Here is a 26,303-nt window from a genome sequence, read left to right as displayed (position 1 = left end):
GCACTGACAAACATGGAGAATACTAGTTCTTGTTTTGAGAGAAAGATTAGTTTTACACTGCCATCTCCAGGTTGTTGTTGGAATAGGCACTTCCTGCCAGAGCCTAAATTGTAAGGTGCTCTGAATTTAGCGGTTTGGCAGCAGAATTAGAAATCATGACAATAAACCCGTTTTTATTCTAAATTTAGTCGGACAATGTCTTATATTTAACACAAAGTGCTATTCTTTCAACAACAGCCGAGCCAACTTGACCTCCAGAGTCCCATAATCCTCCACTGTCGACGCAGATGACGTGTCTGCTCGCTGCAGGAAAACTATCTAGGTTAGGTAGCTACGGAGGCAGACATACCAGCTAGTTAACGTTAGCTAGTTAACGTTAGCTACCTTATGTCAACTGTCCTATCTGGTGAATTCAAATGCCAGCTAACCTGTCACCCCCTGTGTAGAAAGATATTAACGTTACCCCAAGAAACGTTTAGCTAACCAGGTTCGTCGACAGAAGAGGAAAATGTGCTCCCTGCACAGAGCGAGAGGCTCTGTTTTGGTTATCTTCCTTCTGCTACACAGCGCTACAAGTTTCTATCTTCCGGGTCTGGCCCCTGTTAGTTTTTGTGAACCAGGACAAGCTGGGAAAGAGAATGAAGTACCGGACTGTAAGGTAGTTGGATCTAAAAATGCGCAGGGCCTTGTGATAAGCTTGCAGCGCCGATGGTTTCATGCTATCATCCTTCTAATTATCAGCTGGCAAGTAAAGCTAACTACCGGTTAACTTGCTAACTAGCTGCTAATGTTAGCATTCTGAAACTCCTTGGAAGGGATCAGAACAGCTTGCTGTCTTAGCTATCCAGCTTCAATGGTAACGTTAGTAGAATCTAAATGTGGCTAACTGGCTAGCTAGAACCAGTGTTGTTGACCAACTAATCACAGCAACTGTCTGTATTGCATATTGGTCGCTAGAAAGCTAGCTAGCTAATTAGCACCCCCTACGAGCTAGTTGGGCTACTACTTGTGAGACAACTGCTTAACTTGTGTTGTATTGAGCTAATTAGTTAATCCATACTTTTGATCAGAAGTTACTTGTCATTGAATTGTATAATAATGTCCCAAATTCAGCATTATCCTAATCTAAAAGAGAGCTGTCAACTGCATGACAGTTGTTATTTAAAGAAGACATGCCCTACAGGGCCTGAATAAGAACTGATAAGAATCAATTTCACTGCGGAACAGGACATAAAGAAATCCTGTAAAGTTATGTAGCCGCCCTCCCTCCCATTTCAGATCTCTAGTCATTAGCCTAATTGTGCCTTTGAGGAAAAAAACAGCTGCAAGGTGCGCTGTATTCTAGATGTTGTTGCCGATTTTTGTCATCTACCATTTTGAGAAAATAACCATGCTTTTGATTGTTTTTCAGTCTACCATCGAGGTATTTGTGAACAGACTGGATTCTGTGGAGTCTGTCTTGCCCTATGAATACACTGCGTAAGTACATCAGGAACAACAACGTCTTATTGGTCTAATACATTTCTCAGTCTCGCTGCAGAAGGCTGTGGGTTTGGTGCTTTTGGACAGTGTTCTTATTGTGTAGATGCAGACTTAGTGTACGGGGAGATATAGGTTATGTTCCAAATGGCTCCCTATACAGTGCACTACTTTTGACCAACGACCTATAGGCCCTGGTCAAAAGTAGTGCACTGTGTAAGGAATAGAGTGACATTTGAGATACAGACATGTGTTAGGAGCATGGTGAAGTCAGCCAGGTCGGACTAGGCGCAATAATACTGTCTGATAAACTAGAGCATCTCTGTCACCATCCTCTCTGACTCTTTCTCCTCTCTGTCACACACGATCCTCTCCTACTCTTTCTCCCCTCTCTCTTTCTCCTGTCTCTTTCTCCCGCTCTGTCACTTTATAGCAGCACCAGCCATATCCAACTGTGACTGGAATGCAATGGTCTAGGAATTCTGAGGCCCATAGACGATATTAATAATACTCTGTTGCAGTGCTTGACTTGGACAGGAACTCACCGGAGCTGAGTACCGGCACCTCAACTTTATTTTACTGCTTGAATTTCTGCACATCTTATAGAATATTAGCTCAAAAGTATGGTGGAGCTCCTGCACCTAAATACAAACATTACTGGCACCTATATCAGTCCAAGTCAAGCACTGCTCTATTACACTAGTTCTGCTTCAACAGAATGGCTGCCTAATGTTTAAGATTAGCTGAATCATGTTTTAGAGAGAAATGGTCAATAGAAGATATAGATATTGGCTTACGTCATAGAAACAGGCCACTTAAAACCAGTTTCAGTCCTTACTCTGGATCTGAAAACTCCAATGGCATTAAATCAAAGATGGGATACATTGATAACGACAGCTACTTAGGGTTGTTATGTGACGTCTGAATGACTTTATTTATTAATAACCTGAGTTAAATGTGATACTAGAGGCCTCAACATGCTCAGCCACAGGAGCTGTTCTGTCACACCGTTAGAGAACTGCTCGGTAACGAACACTAATGTGCCTTTTCCACTGAGGGGTTGTGGAGCGGGTCAGGGGAATGGAACTGAAGTGACGTCTCTGTGTTAAGTGTGCGTGAGAAATGTGACCTTCTTTATGTTAGCTTGCTGTGTGACGGAGAGGTTGTTGTTGAAATAGAATTCTGGGTATATAGAGAAAGTACCAGCAGCAGATGGTTTAAAAAGGAAGACGATATGCTACAGTTTGTGAACTGAAGTAGAAATCATATGTTGTGTTAATGTTTCTGTCTTGTTGTGGGAACTCTCAGGGCATGTTCATCTTGTTATGGGCTGTCTTGTTGTTGTGGGAACCCTCAGGGCATGTTCATCTTCTTATGGGCTGGCTTGGTGTTGTGGGAACTCTCAGGGCATGTTCATCTTGTTATGGGCTGGCTTGGTGTTGTGGGAACTCTCAGGGCATGTTCATCTTGTTATGGGCTGGCTTGGTGTTGTGGGAACTCTCAGGGCATGTTCATCTTGTTATGGGCTGGCTTGGTGTTGTGGGAACTCTCAGGGCATGTTCATCTTGTTATGGGCTGGCTTGGTGTTGTGGGAACTCTCAGGGCATGTTCATCTTGTTATGGGCTGGCTTGGTGTTGTGGGAACTCTCAGGGCATGTTCATCTTGTTATGGGCTGGCTTGGTGTTGTGGGAACTCTCAGGGCATGTTCATCTTGTTATGGGCTGGCTTGGTGTTGTGGGAACTCTCAGGGCATGTTCATCTTGTTATGGGCTGGCTTGGTGTTGTGGGAACTCTCAGGGCATGTTCATCTTGTTATGGGCTGGCTTGGTGTTGTGGGAACTCTCAGGGCATGTTCATCTTGTTATGGGCTGGCTTGGTGTTGTGGGAACCCTCAGGGCATGTTCATCTTCTTATGGGCTGGCTTGGTGTTGTGGGAACTCTCAGGGCATGTTCATCTTGTTATGGGCTGGCTTGGTGTTGTGGGAACTCTCAGGGCATGTTCATCTTGTTATGGGCTGGCTTGGTGTTGTGGGAACTCTCAGGGCATGTTCATCTTGTTATGGGCTGGCTTGGTGTTGTGGGAACTCTCAGGGCATGTTCATCTTGTTATGGGCTGGCTTGGTGTTGTGGGAACTCTCAGGGCATGTTCATCTTGTTATGGGCTGGCTTGGTGTTGTGGGAACTCTCAGGGCATGTTCATCTTGTTATGGGCTGGCTTGGTGTTGCTGAAACAGAACATTTGTCAAATCTCTTTTCCTCTCCTTGTATTCTTCAGGTTTGATTTCTGCGCTATCGACTCTGAGAAGCGCCCGTCTGAGAATTTGGGTCAGGTTTTGTTTGGCGAAAGAATTGAGCCCTCTCCCTACAAGGTGGGTGATGTACACACACACACTTTAATATCCTGTTGGTATTACATTTCTAATCTCATTACAATGTTCTGCACCTTTGTACCTCACCCTGAATGAAAGACTCCCCCTTCACTCTGGTGTGTACTACCTGTACCTACATGCTAAATCAGGGATGGGCAACTCTGCTGGGGGTGGGGGTCACAAGTCATCTGAACTCATCATGAGGGGGTTGTTCGCGTGTCTGCGTAGCCACATCAATACCAACCCCACGTAACAAGTTTAGATTGCTACATTTGTATTGCGGTAAGCTATCTGAAATATGTTAGTTGGCATGGGCTAATTGGCTGACCATCACTGACTGACATAACAAGAGAGAAACTGCTGCTTCACAACAAAATGATAAATGTCACCCTGTGTATTCTACTATTCTAACTCTCAGCAGGAAGTTGAGTAAATCATTGTATGTCTGTGTGTTGAAGTTTGAGTTCAAGAAGAAGGTGGATTGTAAGCCGGTGTGTACTAAATCCTACAACACCAACAAGCCAGAGGACAAAGCCCACCTGGACTTTCTGAAGAAAGGCATGCTGCTCAACTACCAGCACCACTGGTAAGATATTCATACTGCTAACCACCAGCACCGCTGGTTAGATATTCATACTGCTAACTACCAGCACCACTGGTTAGATATTCATACTGCTAACTACCAGCACCGCTGGTAAGATATTCATACTGCTAACTACCAGCACCGCTGGTTAGACATTCATACTGCTAACTACCAGCACCGCTGGTTAGACATTCATACTGCTAACTACCAGCACCGCTGGTTAGACATTCATACTGCTAACTACCAGCACCGCTGTATATCTGCCAGCACCGCTGGTTAGACATTCATACTGCTAACTACCAGCACCGCTGGTTAGACATTCATACTGCAACTACCAGCACCGCTGGTTAGACATTCATACTGCTAACTACCAGCACCGCTGGTTAGACATTCACACCGCTAACTATCAGCACCGCTGGTAAGATATTCACACCGCTAACTACCAGCACCGCTGGTAAGATATTCACACTGCTAACTACCAGCACCGCTGGTTAGAGATCCATTCTCTGTTTTGTGCAATAGACACATATCTAATTCTTCTGAATTGAGATGTGAACACACATTTCCCATACAGGAAGTCTAGAGTTTACAAGCTGGGATTCAAGCCAGACTTCAGACACCTGCACGGACTCATGTGGCCACTAGGTGGAGAGCTTGGCTTGTATTGTCCTCTGACCCCATAGAGAACTGCCCCAATCCCAAATAGATCCCTGAACATTAGGCAGTTGTGGAGATCTGAGAGGATGTGATTGGTGTTGACCAGGGGTAGGCGACTAGATTAAACCTCAGACTGATTGTTGTCGGAGCGGATGGGAGGGTGGGCCAGAAAATAACATTTTTATACCATGGTTACATTGACACGATTAAATATATTAAAAAAATATACATATATTAACTTTCCACTCCTGTTGCCGAGCCCTGCTATCAGCAATATGATTAAACTTCCTCCTAGCCTATCAGAGGACAAGGTGGAGTTATTACCATATAGCGTACACCTGTCAAATCCAATCAGATCTCCACAAGTGTCTAGCGGTTTAGGGATCGATTTGGGATTGGACCACTGTCTCAACCACACACTGTCCGTAACCCTGTGTCTACCTCCTGTAGGATAGTGGACAACATGCTGTAACCCTGTGTCTACCTCCTGTAGGATAGTGGACAACATGCTGTAACCCTGTGTCTGCCTCCTGTAGGATAGTGGACAACATGCTGTAACCCTGTGTCTACCTCCTGTAGGATAGTGGACAACATGCTGTAACCCTGTGTCTGCCTCCTGTAGGATAGTGGACAACATGCTGTAACCCTGAGTCTGCCTCCTGTAGGATAGTGGACAACATGCTGTAACCCTGTGTCTGCCTCGTGTAGGATAGTGGACAACATGCTGTAACCCTGTGTCTACCTCCTGTAGGATAGTGGACAACATGCTGTAACCCTGAGTCTGCCTCCTGTAGGATAGTGGACAACATGCTGTAACCCTGTGTCTGCCTCGTGTAGGATAGTGGACAACATGCTGTAACCCTGTGTCTGCCTCGTGTAGGATAGTGGACAACATGCTGTAACCCTGTGTCTACCTCCTGTAGGATAGTGGACAACATGCTGTAACCCTGTGTCTACCTCCTGTAGGATAGTGGACAACATTCTGTAACCCTGTGTCTGCCTCCTGTAGGATAGTGGACAACATGCTGTAACCCTGTGTCTGCCTCCTGTAGGATAGTGGACAACATGCTGTAACCCTGAGTCTGCCTCCTGTAGGATAGTGGACAACATGCTGTAACCCTGTGTCTGCCTCCTGTAGGATAGTGGACAACATGCTGTAACCCTGTGTCTGCCTCCTGTAGGATAGTGGACAACATGCTGTAACCCTGTGTCTGCCTCCTGTAGGATAGTGGACAACATGCTGTAACCCTGTGTCTACCTCCTGTAGGATAGTGGACAACATGCTGTAACCCTGTGTCTGCCTCCTGTAGGATAGTGGACAACATGCTGTAACCCTGTGTCTACCTCCTGTAGGATAGTGGACAACATGCTGTAACCCTGTGTCTACCTCCTGTAGGATAGTGGACAACATGCTGTAACCCTGTGTCTGCCTCCTGTAGGATAGTGGACAACATGCTGTAACCCTGTGTCTGCCTCCTGTAGGATAGTGGACAACATGCTGTAACCCTGAGTCTGCCTCCTGTAGGATAGTGGACAACATGCTGTAACCCTGTGTCTACCTCCTGTAGGATAGTGGACAACATGCTGTAACCCTGTGTCTACCTCCTGTAGGATAGTGGACAACATGCTGTAACCCTGTGTCTACCTCCTGTAGGATAGTGGACAACATGCTGTAACCCTGTGTCTACCTCCTGTAGGATAGTGGACAACATGCTGTAACCCTGTGTCTACCTCCTGTAGGATAGTGGACAACATGCTGTAACCCTGTGTCTACCTCCTGTAGGATAGTGGACAACATGCCAGTGACCTGGTGTTATGATGTTGAGGATGGACAGAAGTTCTGTAACCCAGGGTTTCCCATCGGCTGCTACGTCACTGAGGCAGGACGACCCAAAGACGCTTGTGTTGTCAACGTGAGTCAATTCATATCCTGTGTGTGGAGGTTAGGCCTCTGGGTCGGGCCATTTTTAGTCAAACGTTTTGCTAGATAGACTTGTAATAAGACATAAAGTCTTATACGTGCTTATAACACGTTATAAAGCGCATAACTGTTTCCTCGTTCCAGTCTGACTTTAAGGACAAAGACACATTCTATGTCTTCAACCATGTTGACATCACCATTCACTATCATGTGGTGGAGAACGAGGCAGCTGGGGCTAGACTGGTCGCTGCCAAGATGGAGCCCAAGAGGTAGGGGTCAAACGGTCACTCACTGAGGGGACAATCCTCACTGTCACTTAGTCATTCATTGATGTGAAGTTAGAATTCACAGCTTAGGGTTATCTAGTTGTAGACAATTCATTCTTTATTTCTCTCGTCTCCATGAAATGTTCATTCTTAGATAATGTGTGTTTCTACTCATAGTAATGATGTCTCTCTTTAATTCACATCAAGTATTTATTTATTTTGACTTAACCTATTCTCTCCTCCTTCCCACCTCTCTTTACTTCCTCTCCTCTCTCCCTCCTCTTCCTCCTCTCCTCCAAAGCTATAAACACACCAAAGTGGAGGCACCTGACTGTACAGGAGGGCCCATGTACCTGAACAACAAGTTCAGTGGAGAGCTGAAGATCGGCTATACCTACTCTGTCCAGTTTGTGGTAGGTTTCTAAACCCCATGACCATTTGAAATGGAAATGCCTCTGTCTGTGTGACTGACTAGGTTCAGTCTCTGGATTCCTACGTGCTGTAACGCCGGCTAGCCCACTGAGCTAAAGCCTAGACATAAGCTTGAGGAGCTAATGTGAGTCGTCAGGTCTCAGGAGAGGTTAGTCGTGTTCAGTGGGTGTAAATATAAACGCTGGTGTTGTCTCTAGGAGGACAAGCACATCAGATGGGCATCACGTTGGGACTACATTCTGGAGTCCATGCCTCACACCAACATTCAGTGGTTCAGGTGAGTCTCTCTCTCTCACACACACACACACACACACCCCTTCTATCTGTAACTGTGTGTGTCTTGTCCCCCAGCATCATGAACTCTCTGGTGATCGTTCTCTTCCTGTCTGGTATGGTGGCTATGATCATGCTGAGGACTCTACATAAAGACATTGCCAGATACAACCAGATGGACTCTGTGGTGAGTCTGGTAAATCCTCCACAATAATCCAGCTGATTGGTTTCCCTTCAGGTCCCACGGTCCCAGTCCGCCATGTCGGTTTCCCTTCAGGTCCCACGGTCCCAGTCCGCCATGTCGGTTTCCCTTCAGGTCCCACGGTCCCAGTCCGCCATGTCGGTTTCCCTTCAGGTCCCACGGTCCCAGTCCGCCATGTTGGTTTCCATTCAGGTCCCAGTCCGCCATGTCGGTTTCCCTTCAGGTCCCACGGTCCCAGTCCGCCATGTTGGTTTCCCTTCAGGTCCCACGGTCCCAGTCCGCCATGTCGGTTTCCCTTCAGGTCCCACGGTCCCAGTCCGCCATGTCGGTTTCCCTTCAGGTCCCACGGTCCCAGTCCGCCATGTCGGTTTCCCTTCAGGTCCCACGGTCCCAGTCCGCCATGTCGGTTTCCCTTCAGGTCCCACGGTCCCAGTCCGCCATGTCGGTTTCCCTTCAGGTCCCACGGTCCCAGTCCGCCATGTCGGTTTCCCTTCAGGTCCCACGGTCCCAGTCCGCCATGTCGGTTTCCCTTCAGGTCCCACGGTCCCAGTCCGCCATGTCGGTTTCCCTTCAGGTCCCAGTCCGCCATGTCGGTTTCCCTTCAGGTCCCAGTCCGCCATGTCGGTTTCCCTTCAGGTCCCAGTCCGCCATGTCGGTTTCCCTTCAGGTCCCAGTCCGCCATGTCGGTTTCCCTTCAGGTCCCAGTCCGCCATGTCGGTTTCCCTTCAGGTCCCAGTCCGCCATGTCGGTTTCCCTTCAGGTCCCAGTCCGCCATGTCGGTTTCCCTTCAGGTCCCAGTCCGCCATGTCGGTTTCCCTTCAGGTCCCAGTCCGCCATGTCGGTTTCCCTTCAGGTCCCAGTCCGCCATGTCGGTTTCCCTTCAGGTCCCAGTCCGCCATGTCGGTTTCCCTTCAGGTCCCACGGTCCCAGTCCGCCATGTCGGTTTCCCTTCAGGTCCCAGTCCGCCATGTCGGTTTCCATTCAGGTCCCAGTCCGCCATTTTGGTTTCCCTTCAGGTCCCACTGGTCCAGTACAGACACACACACACAGACATGTCCCTGATGAGGAGTGACAGGACAGTGGTCTGGTCTACTGGTCCGGTACAGACACACACACACAGACCCCCAACAACTAGCTCCAAGCTCTGATTGGCTCCAGCCAGCTGGTGGAGGCTTTAGTTATGACCTCGGGGTGTGTGTGTCCTTGTGTACTTTGCATCTACCATCTCTTCATCTTCCATCTACCATCTCTCCGTCTACCGTCTCTCCCATCTCTCCGTCTCTCCATCTCCTCGTCTCCCGTCTCTTCGTCTCCCGTCTCTTCGTCTCCCGTCGCTCCGTCGCTCCGTCTCTCCGTCTCTCCGTCTCTCCGTCTCCCGTCTCTCCGTCTCTCCGTCTCCCGTCTCTCCGTCTCCCGTCTCTCCGTCTCCCGTCTCTCCGTCTCCCGTCTCCCGTCTCTCCGTCTCCCGTCTCTCCGTCTCCCGTCTCTCCGTCTCCCGTCTCTCCGTCTCCCGTCTCTCCGTCTCCCGTCTCTCCGTCTCCCGTCTCTCCCGTCTCTCCCGTCTCTCCATCTCCCATCTCTCCATCTCCCATCTCTCCTTTCCCATCTCTCCTCTCCCATCTCTCCTCTCCCATCTCTCCTCTCCCATCTCTCCTCTCCCATCTCTCCTCTCCCATCTCTCCTCTCCCATCTCTCCTCTCCCATCTCTCCTCTCCCATCTCTCCTCTCCCATCTCTCCTCTCCCATCTCTCCTCTCCCATCTCTCCCCTCCCATCTCTCCTCTCCCATCTCTCCCCTCCCATCTCTCCTCTCCCATCTCTCCCCTCCCATCTCTCCCCTCCCATCTCTCCCCTCCCATCTCTCCCCTCCCATCTCTCCCCTCCACCATCTCTCCATCTACCATCTCTCCATCTACAATCTCCTCTCCCATCTCCAGGAAAACTGACAGCAGATGTTCTCTAGGAAGGCTTGTGGGGGTCACCTCCACATGTATCTATATTACCCCCCCTCACACCCCGACCCCCTCCCCTACATGTATTGTAGTCTCTGTCTCTGTCTGTCTCCGAGATCAGTCATTATTTCAGCAGCATTGTCCCTTCAGCCCCTCCCCTAGCGATAAGACTCCCTTCAGCCCCTCCCCTAGCGATAAGACTCCCTTCAGCCCCTCCCCTAGCGATAAGACTCCCTTCAGCCCCTCCCCCTAGCAATCAGACTGACAGGTAGCGTCACCGCGGCGACCAGCCTGCTCGTGTTCCAGCCCTCTGAAGTCTATCACCACTAATTGACAGGAGGGACCCCACTCCCTCATCTTCTCCCTCTGTTATTTCCTGCTGGGTAACCCCCTCACACCCTCCCCTGTCCTCTCCTCATTTGGCCGGAACATTCTTGCTGTTTTGTGATGGTCTTTTTATAGTGAGAGATGTGGTGATAAAGATGTTTTTACATACGATAAATACACTTGAAAGTGAAACTAAGTGAAGGTCTTTCCCTCCTCCCCCTCTGCTGGTGGTGTCAGGAAGATGCCCAGGAGGAATTTGGCTGGAAGCTGGTCCATGGAGATGTCTTCCGGCCTCCCAGGAAAGGCATGCTCCTCTCTGTCTTCCTGGGATCAGGAACTCAGATATTCATCATGATTTTCGTCACTCTCTGTGAGTTCTACAGCTCTGTGTTTCTGTCCACCTGTTGTTGACTTGTAGGAATGCAAAACAAACCTACACTTGTCCAGACCGTTTATTTGTCATTACCCTAAAACACATGAGCAAGGTAGAATATGGTAGAGAGGAAGTAGTTAGTACTTAGTTACTTCTCTCTGAGAGTAGGACTAGTGTTTCACTTACTTCATGTATTCACTGACAAGGACCAAGACAATAATAACACAGTTCAGTCAAAACCAATGGTGTGTTTTTCTTTTGTAATCCATAATCATTGTGTTCCCCTTGTCCAGTCTTTGCCTGCCTGGGCTTCCTATCCCCGGCTAACCGCGGTGCCCTGATGACGTGTGCCGTGGTGCTCTGGGTCCTACTGGGAACACCAGCCGGCTACGTGGCTGCCCGCTTCTACAAGTGTAAGTGAACATTTGGGTTTGAGGGGGAAAGGGTCACGACCCCAGCTTGACCCTGAACAGTCGACCAGTCACGACCCAACTGTGCTGGAGGGTAGCTCGTTAGGCCCAATCAGTGTCAGCTGGGGGGGGTGATTACTGGTTCAGTGTTCTGTAGAGGCCTGTAGCAGTAGGGGTCCCAACCCTCCCTAGCAACACATGCTCTATGGCCTGAATCCTGCCTGCCTGCTGAAGTCTATATGCCTCAACACCTTGGAAGTAAAGAAAGAAGTTTGAATTTCCAAGAAACGTTTGTTTGTTTTCCAAGAGTTGCTGACTGTTTCTCTTCCCTGCTCTCTCCCTCTGTGATGTCACAGCCTTTGGTGGGGAGAAATGGAAGACTAATGTCCTGCTGACTTGCTTCCTGTGTCCTGGGTGAGTCTGACTTTACATTGGTTGAGGAGATACACATTAGTTTGTGGTTACGGTCAGGGTTGATAGCTGATGTCTGTTGGTCTGTCTCTCTGTGTTCAGGGTTGACGGCTGACGTCTGTCTGTCTCTCTGTGTTCAGGGCTGACGGCTGACGTCTGTCTGTCTCTCTGTGTTCAGGGTTGACGGCTGACGTCTGTCTGTCTCTCTGTGTTCAGGGTTGACGTCTGACGTCTGTCTGTCTCTCTGTGTTCAGGGTTGACGTCTGTCTGTCTCTCTGTGTTCAGGGTTGACGTCTGTCTGTCTCTCTGTGTTCAGGGTTGACGTCTGTCTGTCTCTCTGTGTTCAGGGTTGACGTCTGTCTGTCTCTCTGTGTTCAGGGTTGACGTCTGACGTCTGTCTGTCTCTCTGTGTTCAGGGTTGACGTCTGTCTGTCTCTCTGTGTTCAGGGTTGACGTCTGTCTGTCTCTCTGTGTTCAGGGTTGACGTCTGTCTGTCTCTCTGTGTTCAGGGTTGACGTCTGTCTGTCTCTCTGTGTTCAGGGTTGACGGCTGACGTCTGTCTGTCTCTCTGTGTTCAGGGTTGACGGCTGACGTCTGTCTGTCTCTGTGTTCAGGGTTGACGGCTGACGTCTGTCTGTGTTCAGGGTTGACGGCTGACGTCTGTCTGTGTTCAGGGTTGACGGCTGACGTCTGTCTGTGTTCAGGGTTGACGGCTGACGTCTGTCTGTGTTCAGGGTTGACGGCTGACGTCTCTCTGTGTTCAGGGTTGACGGCTGACGTCTCTCTGTGTTCAGGGTTGACGGCTGACGTCTCTCTGTGTTCAGGGTTGACGGCTGACGTCTCTCTGTGTTCAGGGTTGACGGCTGACGTCTCTCTGTGTTCAGGGTTGACGGCTGACGTCTCTCTGTGTTCAGGGTTGACGGCTGACGTCTCTCTGTGTTCAGGGTTGACGGCTGACGTCTCTCTGTGTTCAGGGTTGACGGCTGACGTCTCTCTGTGTTCAGGGTTGACGGCTGACGTCTCTCTGTGTTCAGGGTTGACGGCTGACGTCTCTGTGTTCAGGGTTGACGGCTGACGTCTCTCTGTGTTCAGGGTTGACGGCTGACGTCTCTCTGTGTTCAGGGTTGACGGCTGACGTCTCTCTGTGTTCAGGGTTGACGGCTGACGTCTCTCTGTGTTCAGGGTTGACGGCTGACGTCTCTCTGTGTTCAGGGTTGACGGCTGACGTCTCTCTGTGTTCAGGGTTGACGGCTGACGTCTCTCTGTGTTCAGGGTTGACGGCTGACGTCTCTCTGTGTTCAGGGTTGACGGCTGACGTCTCTCTGTGTTCAGGGTTGACGGCTGACGTCTCTCTGTGTTCAGGGTTGACGGCTGACGTCTCTCTGTGTTCAGGGTTGACGGCTGACGTCTCTCTGTGTTCAGGGTTGACGGCTGACGCCTCTGTGTTCAGGGTTGACGGCTGACGTCTCTCTGTGTTCAGGGTTGACGGCTGACGTCTCTCTGTGTTCAGGGTTGACGGCTGACGTCTCTCTGTGTTCAGGGTTGACGGCTGACGTCTCTCTGTGTTCAGGGTTGACGGCTGACGTCTCTCTGTGTTCAGGGTTGACGGCTGACGTCTCTCTGTGTTCAGGGTTGACGGCTGACGTCTCTCTGTGTTCAGGGTTGACGGCTGACGTCTGTCTGTGTTCAGGGTTGACGGCTGACGTCTGTCTGTGTTCAGGGTTGACGGCTGACGTCTGTCTGTGTTCAGTTGCCTCTCTGTGTTCAGGGTTGACGGCTGTCTGTCTCTCTGTGTTCAGGGTTGACGGCTGTCTGTCTCTCTGTGTTCAGGGTTGACGCCTGTCTGTCTCTCTGTGTTCAGGGTTGACGGCTGACGTCTGTCTGTGTTCAGGGTTGAGCCTGTCTGTCTCTCTGTGTTCAGGGTTGACGGCTGACGTCTGTCTGTGTTCAGGGTTGACGGCTGTCTGTCTCTCTGTGTTCAGGGTTGTGTTTGCTGATTTCTTTGTGATGAATCTGATCCTGTGGGGAGAGGGCTCCTCTGCAGCCATGCCTTTTGGCACCCTGGTGGCCATCTTGGCTCTGTGGTTCTGCATCTCTGTCCCCCTCACCTTCATAGGGGCCTACTTCGGCTTCAAGAAGACCGTGAGTACAAACACACGTCAGTATGTGAATACATTCAAACATACACTCTGTCATACACACACTCAAGTCTGTGTGCATATCATGCCTTTCATACTCCTCCCCTCTGTTGTGTGATTGGTGCATTTCAGGGGATTGAGCACCCTGTGCGGACCAATCAGATCCCTCGTCAGATCCCGGAGCAGTCGTTCTACACCAGATCTCTCCCAGGGATCGTCATGGGGGGGATCCTCCCGTTCGGCTGTATCTTCATCCAGCTCTTCTTCATCCTCAACAGCATCTGGTGCGTCTCTCAGCTCAGCTACCCTGTGGATGCTGCTGCTCTGTTTTGGGACTGCGACACTAGCAGCTTGTCATGAAGGCAGAACTGGTCAGTGAGGTTAAAGGTGAACGGGGTTGAGTGAGTAACTGACTATGGCTCTGTAGGTTGACTAGTGGTTGGAGTGAAGCAGAGGACAGCATGTTTTAAAGGGTTATCTTTATGATGTGTGGTTGTGTCACCAGATGGTAGAGCAGTGGGTTATCTTTATGATGTATGGTTGTGTCTCACCAGATGGTAGAGCAGTGGGTTATCTTTATGATGTATGGTTGTGTCTCACCAGATGGTAGAGCAGTGGGTTATCTTTATGATGTATGGTTGTGTCTCACCAGATGGTAGAGCAGTGGGTTATCTTTATGATGTATGGTTGTGTCACCAGATGGTAGAGCAGTGGGTTATCTTTATGATGTGTGGTTGTGTCTCACCAGATGGTAGAGCAGTGGGTTATCTTTATGATGTGTGGTTGTCTCACCAGATGGTAGAGCAGTGGGTTATCTTTATGATGTGTGGTTGTGTCTCACCAGATGGTAGAGCAGTGGGTTATCTTTATGATGTGTGGTTGTCTCACCAGATGGTAGAGCAGTGGGTTATCTTTATGATGTATGGTTGTGTCTCACCAGATGGTAGAGCAGTGGGTTATCTTTATGATGTATGGTTGTGTCTCACCAGATGGTAGAGCAGTGGGTTATCTTTATGATGTGTGGTTGTGTCTCACCAGATGGTAGAGCAGTGGGTTATCTTTATGATGTGTGGTTGTCTCACCAGATGGTAGAGCAGTGGGTTATCTTTATGATGTGTGGTTGTCTCACCAGATGGTAGAGCAGTGGGTTATCTTTATGATGTATGGTTGTCTCACCAGATGGTAGAGCAGTGGGTTATCTTTATGATGTGTGGTTGTGTCTCACCAGATGGTAGAGCAGTGGGTTATCTTTATGATGTGTGGTTGTCTCACCAGATGGTAGAGCAGTGGGTTATCTTTATGATGTGTGGTTGTGTCTCACCAGATGGTAGAGCAGTGGGTTATCTTTATGATGTATGGTTGTGTCACCAGATGGTAGAGCAGTGGGTTATCTTTATGATGTGTGGTTGTGTCTCACCAGATGGTAGAGCAGTGGGTTATCTTTATGATGTATGGTTGTGTCTCACCAGATGGTAGAGCAGTGGGTTATCTTTATGATGTATGGTTGTGTCTCACCAGATGGTAGAGCAGTGGGTTATCTTTATGATGTGTGGTTGTGTCTCACCAGATGGTAGAGCAGTGGGTTATCTTTATGATGTATGGTTGTGTCTCACCAGATGGTAGAGCAGTGGGTTATCTTTATGATGTGTGGTTGTGTCTCACCAGATGGTAGAGCAGTGGGTTATCTTTATGATGTATGGTTGTCTCACCAGATGGTAGAGCAGTGGGTTATCTTTATGATGTATGGTTGTGTCACCAGATGGTAGAGCAGTGGGTTATCTTTATGATGTGTGGTTGTGTCTCACCAGATGGTAGAGCAGTGGGTTATCTTTATGATGTGTGGTTGTCTCACCAGATGGTAGAGCAGTGGGTTATCTTTATGATGTGTGGTTGTCTCACCAGATGGTAGAGCAGTGGGTTATCTTTATGATGTGTGGTTGTCTCACCAGATGGTAGAGCAGTGGGTTATCTTTATGATGTATGGTTGTCTCACCAGATGGTAGAGCAGTGGGTTATCTTTATGATGTATGGTTGTGTCTCACCAGATGGTAGAGCAGTGGGTTATCTTTATGATGTATGGTTGTCTCACCAGATGGTAGAGCAGTGGGTTATCTTTATGATGTGTGGTTGTCTCACCAGATGGTAGAGCAGTGGGTTATCTTTATGATGTATGGTTGTGCTCACCAGATGGTAGAGCAGTGGGTTATCTTTATGATGTGTGGTTGTCTCACCAGATGGTAGAGCAGTGGGTTATCTTTATGATGTGTGGTTGTCTCACCAGATGGTAGAGCAGTGGGTTATCTTTATGATGTGTGGTTGTGCTCACCAGATGGTAGAGCAGTGGGTTATCTTTATGATGTGTGGTTGTCTCACCAGATGGTAGAGCAGTGGGTTATCTTTATGATGTGTGGTTGTCTCACCAGATGGTAGAGCAGTGGGTTATCTTTATGATGTATGGTTGTGTCTCACCAGATGGTAGAGCAGTGGGTTATCTTTATGATGTGTGGTTGTGTCACCAGATGGTAGAGCAGTGGGTTATCTTTATGATGTGTGGTTGTCTCACCAGATGGTAGAGCAGTGGGTTATCTTTATGATGTGTGGTTGTGCTCACCAGATGGTAGAGCAGTGGGTTATCTTTATGATGTATGGTTGTGTCTCACCAGATGGTAGAGCAGTGGGTTATCTTTATGATGTGTGGTTGTCTCACCAGATGGTAGAGCAGTGGGTTATCTTTATGATGTGTGGTTGTGTCTCACCAGATGGTAGAGCAGTGGGTTATCTTTATGATGTGTGGTTGTGTCACCAGATGGTAGAGCAGTGGGTTATCTTTATGATGTATGGTTGTCTCACCAGATGGTAGAGCAGTGGGTTATCTTTATGATGTGTGGTTGTCTCACCAGATGGTAGAGCAGTGGGTTATCTTTATGATGTGTGGTTGTGTCTCACCAGATGGTAGAGCAGTGGGTTATCTTTATGATGTGTGGTTGTGTCTCACCAGATGGTAGAGCAGTGGGTTATCTTTATGATGTATGGTTGTGTCTCACCAGATGGTAGAGCAGTGGGTTATCTTTATGATGTATGGTTGTGTCTCACCAGATGGTAGAGCAGTGGGTTATCTTTATGATGTATGGTTGTGTCTCACCAGATGGTAGAGCAGTGGGTTATCTTTATGATGTATGGTTGTGTCTCACCAGATGGTAGAGCAGTGGGTTATCTTTATGATGTGTGGTTGTCTCACCAGATGGTAGAGCAGTGGGTTATCTTTATGATGTATGGTTGTGTCACCAGATGGTAGAGCAGTGGGTTATCTTTATGATGTATGGTTGTGTCACCAGATGGTAGAGCAGGGGGTTATCTTTATGATGTATGGTTGTGTCTCACCAGATGGTAGAGCAGTGGGTTATCTTTATGATGTATGGTTGTGTCTCACCAGATGGTAGAGCAGTGGGTTATCTTTATGATGTGTGGTTGTGTCTCACCAGATGGTAGAGCAGTGGGTTATCTTTATGATGTATGGTTGTCTCACCAGATGGTAGAGCAGTGGGTTATCTTTATGATGTATGGTTGTGTCTCACCAGATGGTAGAGCAGTGGGTTATCTTTATGATGTATGGTTGTGTCTCACCAGATGGTAGAGCAGTGGGTTATCTTTATGATGTGTGGTTGTCTCACCAGATGGTAGAGCAGTGGGTTATCTTTATGATGTGTGGTTGTGTCTCACCAGATGGTAGAGCAGTGGGTTATCTTTATGATGTGTGGTTGTGTCTCACCAGATGGTAGAGCAGTGGGTTATCTTTATGATGTGTGGTTGTCTCACCAGATGGTAGAGCAGTGGGTTATCTTTATGATGTATGGTTGTGTCTCACACCAGGTCTCACCAGATGTACTACATGTTTGGTTTCCTGTTTCTGGTGTTCATCATCCTGGTAATCACCTGCTCTGAGGCCACCATCCTACTCTGCTACTTCCACCTCTGTGCTGAGGTAAGACACCACACACACCATCATATTCTGCTACTTCCTCCTCTGTGCTGCGGTAAGACACCACACACACCATCATATTCTGCTACTTCCTCCTCTGTGCTGAGGTAAGACACCACACACACACACCATCATATTCTGCTACTTCCTCCTCTGTGCTGAGGTAAGACACCACACACACACACCATCATATTCTGCTACTTCCTCCTCTGTGCTGAGGTAAGACACCACACACACCATCATATTCTGCTACTTCCACCTCTGTGCTGAGGTAAGACACCACACACACCATCATATTCTGCTACTTCCTCCTCTGTGCTGAGGTAAGACACCACACACACCATCATATTCTGCTACTTCCTCCTCTGTGCTGAGGTAAGACACCACACACACCATCATATTCTGCTACTTCCTCCTCTGTGCTGCGGTAAGACACCACACACCATCATATTCTGCTACTTCCTCCTCTGTGCTGAGGTAAGACACCACACACACCATCATATTCTGCTACTTCCTCCTCTGTGCTGAGGTAAGACACCACACACACACACCATCATATTCTGCTACTTCCTCCTCTGTGCTGAGGTAAGACACCACACACACCATCATATTCTGCTACTTCCTCCTCTGTGCTGCGGTAAGACACCACACACAGGTTCATATTCTGCTACTTCCTCCTCTGTGCTGAGGTAAGACACCACACACACCATCATATTCTGCTACTTCCTCCTCTGTGCTGAGGTAAGACACCACACACACCATCATATTCTGCTACTTCCTCCTCTGTGCTGAGGTAAGACACCACACACACCATCATATTCTGCTACTTCCTCCTCTGTGCTGAGGTAAGACACCACACACACCATCATATTCTGCTACTTCCACCTCTGTGCTGAGGTAAGACACCACACACACCATCATATTCTGCTACTTCCACCTCTGTGCTGAGGTAAGACAGCACACACACCATCATATTCTGCTACTTCCTCCTCTGTGCTGAGGTAAGACACCACACACACACACCATCATATTCTGCTACTTCCTCCTCTGTGCTGAGGTAAGACACCACACACACCATCATATTCTGCTACTTCCTCCTCTGTGCTGCGGTAAGACACCACACACAGGTTCATATTCTGCTACTTCCTCCTCTGTGCTGAGGTAAGACACCACACACACCATCATATTCTGCTACTTCCTCCTCTGTGCTGAGGTAAGACACCACACACACCATCATATTCTGCTACTTCCTCCTCTGTGCTGAGGTAAGACACCACACACACCATCATATTCTGCTACTTCCTCCTCTGTGCTGAGGTAAGACACCACACACACCATCATATTCTGCTACTTCCACCTCTGTGCTGAGGTAAGACACCACACACACCATCATATTCTGTTACTTCCTCCTCTGTGCTGCGGTAAGACACCACACACACCATCATATTCTGCTACTTCCTCCTCTGTGCTGAGGTAAGACACCATCATATTCTGCTACTTCCTCCTCTGTGCTGAGGTAAGACACCACACACACCATCATATTCTGCTACTTCCTCCTCTGTGCTGCGGTAAGACACCACACACAGGTTCATATTCTGCTACTTCCTCCTCTGTGCTGAGGTAAGACACCACACACACCATCATATTCTGCTACTTCCTCCTCTGTGCTGCGGTAAGACACCACACACACCATCATATTCTGCTACTTCCTCCTCTGTGCTGAGGTAAGACACCACACACACCATCATATTCTGCTACTTCCTCCTCTGTGCTGAGGTAAGACACCACACACACCATCATATTCTGCTACTTCCTCCTCTGTGCTGAGGTAAGACACCACACACACCATCATATTCTGCTACTTCCTCCTCTGTGCTGAGGTAAGACACCACACACACACCCATCATATTCTGCTACTTCCTCCTCTGTGCTGAGGTAAGACACCACACACACCCATCATATTCTGCTACTTCCTCCTCTGTGCTGAGGTAAGACACCACACACACCATCATATTCTGCTACTTCCTCCTCTGTGCTGAGGTAAGACACCACACACACCATCATATTCTGCTACTTCCTCCTCTGTGCTGAGGTAAGACACCACACACACACCATCATATTCTGCTACTTCCTCCTCTGTGCTGAGGTAAGACACCACACACACACCCATCATATTCTGCTACTTCCTCCTCTGTGCTGAGGTAAGACACCACACACACCATCATATTCTGCTACTTCCTCCTCTGTGCTGAGGTAAGACACCACACACACCATCATATTCTGCTACTTCCACCTCTGTGCTTATATAAGACACCACACACACCATCATATTCTGCTACTTCCTCCTCTGTGCTGAGGTAAGACACCACACACACCATCATATTCTGCTACTTCCTCCTCTGTGCTGAGGTAAGACACCACACACACCATCATATTCTGCTACTTCCTCCTCTGTGCTGAGGTAAGACACCACACACACCATCATATTCTGCTACTTCCTCCTCTGTGCTGAGGTAAGACACCACACACACCATCATATTCTGCTACTTCCTCCTCTGTGCTGAGGTAAGACACCACACACACCATCATATTCTGCTACTTCCACCTCTGTGCTGAGGTAAGACACCACACACACCATCATATTCTGCTACTTCCTCCTCTGTGCTGCGGTAAGACACCACACACACCATCATATTCTGCTACTTCCTCCTCTGTGCTGAGGTAAGACACCACACACACCATCATATTCTGCTACTTCCTCCTCTGTGCTGAGGTAAGACACCACACACACCATCATATTCTGCTACTTCCTCCTCTGTGCTGAGGTAAGACACCACACACACCATCATATTCTGCTACTTCCTCCTCTGTGCTGAGGTAAGACACCACACACACCATCATATTCTGCTACTTCCACCTCTGTGCTGAGGTAAGACACCACACACACACACCATCATATTCTGCTACTTCCTCCTCTGTGCTGAGGTAAGACACCACACACACCATCATATTCTGCTACTTCCTCCTCTGTGCTGAGGTAAGACACCACACACACCATCATATTCTGCTACTTCCTCCTCTGTGCTGAGGTAAGACACCACACACACCATCATATTCTGCTACTTCCTCCTCTGTGCTGAGGTAAGACACCACACACACCATCATATTCTGCTACTTCCTCCTCTGTGCTGAGGTAAGACACCACACACACCATCATATTCTGCTACTTCCTCCTCTGTGCTGCGGTAAGACACCACACACACCATCATATTCTGCTACTTCCTCCTCTGTGCTGAGGTAAGACACCACACACACCATCATATTCTGCTACTTCCTCCTCTGTGCTGAGGTAAGACACCACACACACCATCATATTCTGCTACTTCCTCCTCTGTGCTGAGGTAAGACACCACACACACACCCATCATATTCTGCTACTTCCTCCTCTGTGCTGAGGTAAGACACCACACACACACCCATCATATTCTGCTACTTCCTCCTCTGTGCTGAGGTAAGACACCACACACACCATCATATTCTGCTACTTCCTCCTCTGTGCTGAGGTAAGACACCACACACACCATCATATTCTGCTACTTCCTCCTCTGTGCTGAGGTAAGACACCACACACACACCCATCATATTCTGCTACTTCCTCCTCTGTGCTGAGGTAAGACACCACACACACCATCATATTCTGCTACTTCCTCCTCTGTGCTGCGGTAAGACACCACACACACCATCATATTCTGCTACTTCCTCCTCTGTGCTGAGGTAAGACACCACACACACCATCATATTCTGCTACTTCCTCCTCTGTGCTGAGGTAAGACACCACACACACCATCATATTCTGCTACTTCCTCCTCTGTGCTGAGGTAAGACACCACACACACCATCATATTCTGCTACTTCCTCCTCTGTGCTGAGGTAAGACACCACACACACCATCATATTCTGCTACTTCCTCCTCTGTGCTGAGGTAAGACACCACACACACCATCATATTCTGCTACTTCCACCTCTGTGCTGCGGTAAGACACCACACACACCATCATATTCTGCTACTTCCTCCTCTGTGCTGAGGTAAGACACCACACACACCATCATATTCTGCTACTTCCTCCTCTGTGCTGAGGTAAGACACCACACACACCATCATATTCTGCTACTTCCTCCTCTGTGCTGAGGTAAGACACCACACACACACACCATCATATTCTGCTACTTCCTCCTCTGTGCTGAGGTAAGACACCACACACACACACCATCATATTCTGCTACTTCCTCCTCTGTGCTGAGGTAAGACACCACACACACACACCATCATATTCTGCTACTTCCACCTCTGTGCTGAGGTAAGACACCACACACACACACCATCATATTCTGCTACTTCCACCTCTGTGCTGAGGTAAGACACCACACACACACACCATCATATTCTGCTACTTCCACCTCTGTGCTGAGGTAAGACACCACACACACACACCATCATATTCTGCTACTTCCTCCTCTGTGCTGAGGTAAGACACCACACACACACACCATCATATTCTGCTACTTCCTCCTCTGTGCTGAGGTAAGACACCACACACACACACCATCATATTCTGCTACTTCCTCCTCTGTGCTGAGGTAAGACACCACACACACACACCATCATATTCTGCTACTTCCTCCTCTGTGCTGAGGTAAGACACCACACACACACACCATCATATTCTGCTACTTCCTCCTCTGTGCTGAGGTAAGACACCACACACACCATCATATTCTGCTACTTCCTCCTCTGTGCTGAGGTAAGACACCACACACACCATCATATTCTGCTACTTCCACCTCTGTGCTGAGGTAAGACACCACACACACCATCATATTCTGCTACTTCCACCTCTGTGCTGAGGTAAGACACCACACACACCATCATATTCTGCTACTTCCACCTCTGTGCTGAGGTAAGACACCACACACACCATCATATTCTGCTACTTCCACCTCTGTGCTGAGGTAAGACACCACACACACCATCATATTCTGCTACTTCCACCTCTGTGCTGAGGTAAGACACCACACACACCATCATATTCTGCTACTTCCACCTCTGTGCTGAGGTAAGACACCACACACACCATCATATTCTGCTACTTCCTCCTCTGTGCTGAGGTAAGACACCACACACACCATCATATTCTGCTACTTCCACCTCTGTGCTGAGGTAAGACACCACACACACCATCATATTCTGCTACTTCCTCCTCTGTGCTGAGGTAAGACACCACACACACCATCATATTCTGCTACTTCCTCCTCTGTGCTGAGGTAAGACACCACACACACCATCATATTCTGCTACTTCCACCTCTGTGCTGAGGTAAGACACCACACACACCATCATATTCTGCTACTTCCTCCTCTGTGCTGAGTTATGACCATCTGAGTATTTCCTGGTCGGGTCATGTGACCAATGGCAATAGTGCCCTTAATTAATGACGAGGATGAAGGGACTGTTTCCTTGATTCCTAGCAGCTTCTCTCTTTAAAACAGAATGTCCCAAACAAGGGACCTGGAACCTCCTTCTCCAATACGGTTGAGAAGGAGAGGAGACAGGATGAAAGGAAAACAGGAAGTTTAATTAAGGGAGCGCTACGTTCATTCTCTCCATCAGGACTATAACTGGTAGTGTTCCTTCCTGACCAGTGGTCTTGTCTTAGATATCTCAGTGTTTATAACATCTTTACTAACTGTTCTCTCTGTCTCTCCATCAGGACTATAACTGGCAGTGGCGTTCCTTCCTGACCAGTGGTCTTGTCTTAGTAAAGATGTTATAAACACAGAGATAACTAACTGTTCTCTCTGTCTCTCCATCAGGACTATAACTGGCAGTGGCGTTCCTTCCTGACCAGTGGTTTCACGGCCGTCTACTTCCTGGTCTATGCCATCCACTACTTCTTCTCCAAGCTCCAGATCACAGGATTGGCTAGCACCATCCTCTACTTTGGTTACACCATGATCATGGCTCTCATCTTCTTCTTATTCACAGGTAGGTAGCTGGGGGGGCGGGGCGTCATACTGTCGCTGGCATGAAGAGGATGGACCAGGTCAAAGGGCAGAGGTTATCCTCGTTAGTCCAGTTCCTCCCACCCTGCCTGTTATGCTGCCTTTCTTGGGTTTAGGTTGAGGTGCAGCTCTACTTGTTCACACACACACACACACACACACACACACACACACACACACACGTCGGATGGTTTGTGTCTGTTGTCGTATCAGAGTTTCCTAGACAGCAGGATGTGGGATTGACAAATCGCCCTGGGAAAGTGTGATTTTCATGTTTTCTCTCTTTCTGTCAATTACATGTCTGTCTCTCTCTCCATCAGGAACGATTGGATTCTTTGCCTGTTTCTGGTTCGTCACCAAGATCTATAGCGTAGTGAAGGTGGACTGAGTAGTTAACCAAAAACCAAACCAATGGATTTTCCTGTTTATTCTCCCACGCCCCCTCCCCCCTCACCCCCCCTGGGCTGGAGGGACACTATTGTTACATTACACCCTGACTGCGTACGCTGACCAGGGCCCACTGGTCTAAGTACGGAATAGGGTGCCGTTTGGACCACAACCCTTATCTACTGTGTGGAAGACGCTTTTTTTGTCAGAGCAGCAAGACACCAGTCTCGTGTGTGTGTGTGTGTGTGTGTGTGTGTGTGTGTGTGTGTGTGTGTGTGTGTGTGTGTGTGTGTGTGTGTGTGTGTGTGTGTGTGTGTGTGTGTGTGTGTGTGTGTGTGTGTGTGTGTGTGTACATAATATGTAGTCTGGAGTGCAGGAAATTAATGACCTGTTGGGAGGTCCAGATCTGACTGCACATCAATGAAACATCTGTTATTTACCTCTGACAAATGCAATGGAAATAGGAAACCTGCATGGTAGTGACTATTTCAATACAGTTAGGTTCTGTCCACGTTGGCACACTAGGTGGTTTTACGGTGTCATTCAAACTCTAATAGTGTTGGACAATATGATTGTAAATAACTTATTTTTTCTAATGCTGATGAATGATTTGGGGTCGTAATAAGCTTAAAATGTGAGATGGAATTCCTCCTCTAACCCATGTTATGTGTGGGTCCCAAATGGCACTCTAGTCTGCACTACAAAAGTAGTCTGCACTATGTAGGGAGTTGGGTGCAATTTGGGATTAAAGCATTTTCTCTGGGGTTTGTTTTATTTTGTATTATAAATGCTTGAGTATTAACCAACTGGTCTGTTATTTAACTTTATATTCCAATTACATTTTTTCTGTCTTTCCTTTATTTTATTTTTGCCTCAAAGACACGTGCCTCATCAGTAGTTCATTTTATTTGCAAAAACCAACCGTTTGGGATTTTGTGAAAGGCATCATCGACTTCTATGTCCCAAATGGCACCCTATTCCCTATGTAGTGCACTACCCTTGATCAATGGCTCGGGTCTGAAGTAGTGCACTACATAGGGAATAGGGTGCCATTTGGGACATCGTCCATCTGTTATGTGGGGATCTGATACTTATATCCTTTCAGTGTAAATATACTCTCTTCATAAATGATACTAGTTTCATTAGTCTGACCGAGTATCTGGGTTCCTTCTCTCCTTCACTGGTTTGAAATGATGTAATTATGATCTGAAAAATAAGAAATGGTAGAAAATGTCAAATAAAACATTTTCCTGTTGGAGTGTTGTTTTTTCCTGTGTCTTAATAGCAGAGTCAGTGTTAAAGTATTGAACAACACAGTCAGGTGAGGTCGATACATTGAACCGGGGCTGAGGAGACCTCCTGCTGTGGTGCCCACTAAGCTCAGGATGACCTAAAGGTCACATAAAGGCAAGACCTTCTGTTCAATTCGCTGACATTTGTGAGATGGGATCGACGGGGAAGTTCCCCCATAGAGCCAGAGCACCTCATTGCCGACGGAGGCTTGGTCTAAAATGGTCACAGTGGTCAGGCTGGTTATAATGAACGCAGCGGTCAGGCTGGTTATAATGATCACAGTAGTGAGGCTGGTTATAATGATCACAGCGGTCAGGCTGGTTATGATCGCAGCGGTCAGGCTGGTTATAATGATCACAGTGGTCAGGCTGGTTATAATGATCACAGTGGTCAGGCTGGTTATAATGAACGTAGCGGTCAGGCTGGTTATGATGATCACAGCGGTCAGGCTGGTTATGATGATCACAGCGGTCAGGCTGGTTATGATGATCACAGCGGTCAGGCTGGTTATAATGATCACAGCGGTCAGGCTGGTTATAATGATCACAGCGGTCAGGCTGGTTATGATGATCACAGCGGTCAGGCTGGTTATGATGATCACAGCGGTCAGGCTGGTTATAATGATCACAACGGTCAGGCTGGTTATAATGATCACAGCGGTCAGGCTGGTTATAATGATCACAGCGGTCAGGCTGGTTAGGTGTGCTTTAGGTAGTTTTTTAGGGAGGGGGGGTTAGGAGTACAAAGATGTTTGGGAGGTAGACACCCACACTGCTTCAGTTTCTATCTCA

The 26,303-nt window shown here is 48.1% G+C and overlaps 2 protein-coding genes across 3 annotated transcripts; both read left to right on the top strand.

The window, feature by feature from the left end:
* Positions 1-285: 285 nt before the first annotated feature.
* LOC106593590 (transmembrane 9 superfamily member 2) lies at positions 286-25,477 on the top strand. Of its 2 annotated transcripts, XM_045698365.1 has the most exons (17): positions 288-658; positions 1,412-1,479; positions 3,756-3,849; positions 4,308-4,435; positions 6,873-7,002; positions 7,155-7,279; positions 7,578-7,689; positions 7,906-7,985; positions 8,060-8,168; positions 10,699-10,831; positions 11,128-11,247; positions 11,601-11,658; positions 13,638-13,797; positions 13,926-14,077; positions 17,664-17,775; positions 23,644-23,815; positions 24,153-25,477. In XM_045698365.1, the coding sequence occupies exons 1-17, from the start codon at positions 509-511 to the stop codon at positions 24,218-24,220; spliced, it is 1,971 nt and encodes a 656-aa protein (XP_045554321.1). In that variant the 5' UTR covers positions 288-508; the 3' UTR covers positions 24,221-25,477. The 2 variants fall into 2 exon arrangements, with proteins under 2 accessions (XP_045554322.1, XP_045554321.1); XM_045698366.1 differs by lacking the exons at positions 23,644-23,815; positions 24,153-25,477 and adding an exon at positions 23,541-23,637 and having other exon boundaries at positions 286-658.
* Positions 8,188-9,439, top strand: LOC106593589 (vegetative cell wall protein gp1-like). The gene is made up of 2 exons (XM_045698370.1): positions 8,188-8,344; positions 8,376-9,439. Exons 1-2 carry the CDS (start codon positions 8,241-8,243, stop codon positions 9,253-9,255), a joined length of 984 nt encoding a protein of 327 aa, XP_045554326.1. The 5' UTR covers positions 8,188-8,240; the 3' UTR covers positions 9,256-9,439.
* Positions 25,478-26,303: the final 826 nt, after the last annotated feature.

The sequence above is a fragment of the Salmo salar genome, chromosome ssa16 (genome assembly GCF_905237065.1).
Source record: "Salmo salar chromosome ssa16, Ssal_v3.1, whole genome shotgun sequence".
NCBI lineage: Eukaryota > Metazoa > Chordata > Actinopteri > Salmoniformes > Salmonidae > Salmo > Salmo salar.
The sequence above is the reverse complement of the archived record's forward strand: the minus strand, read 5'-3'. Positions and strand labels throughout refer to the sequence as shown.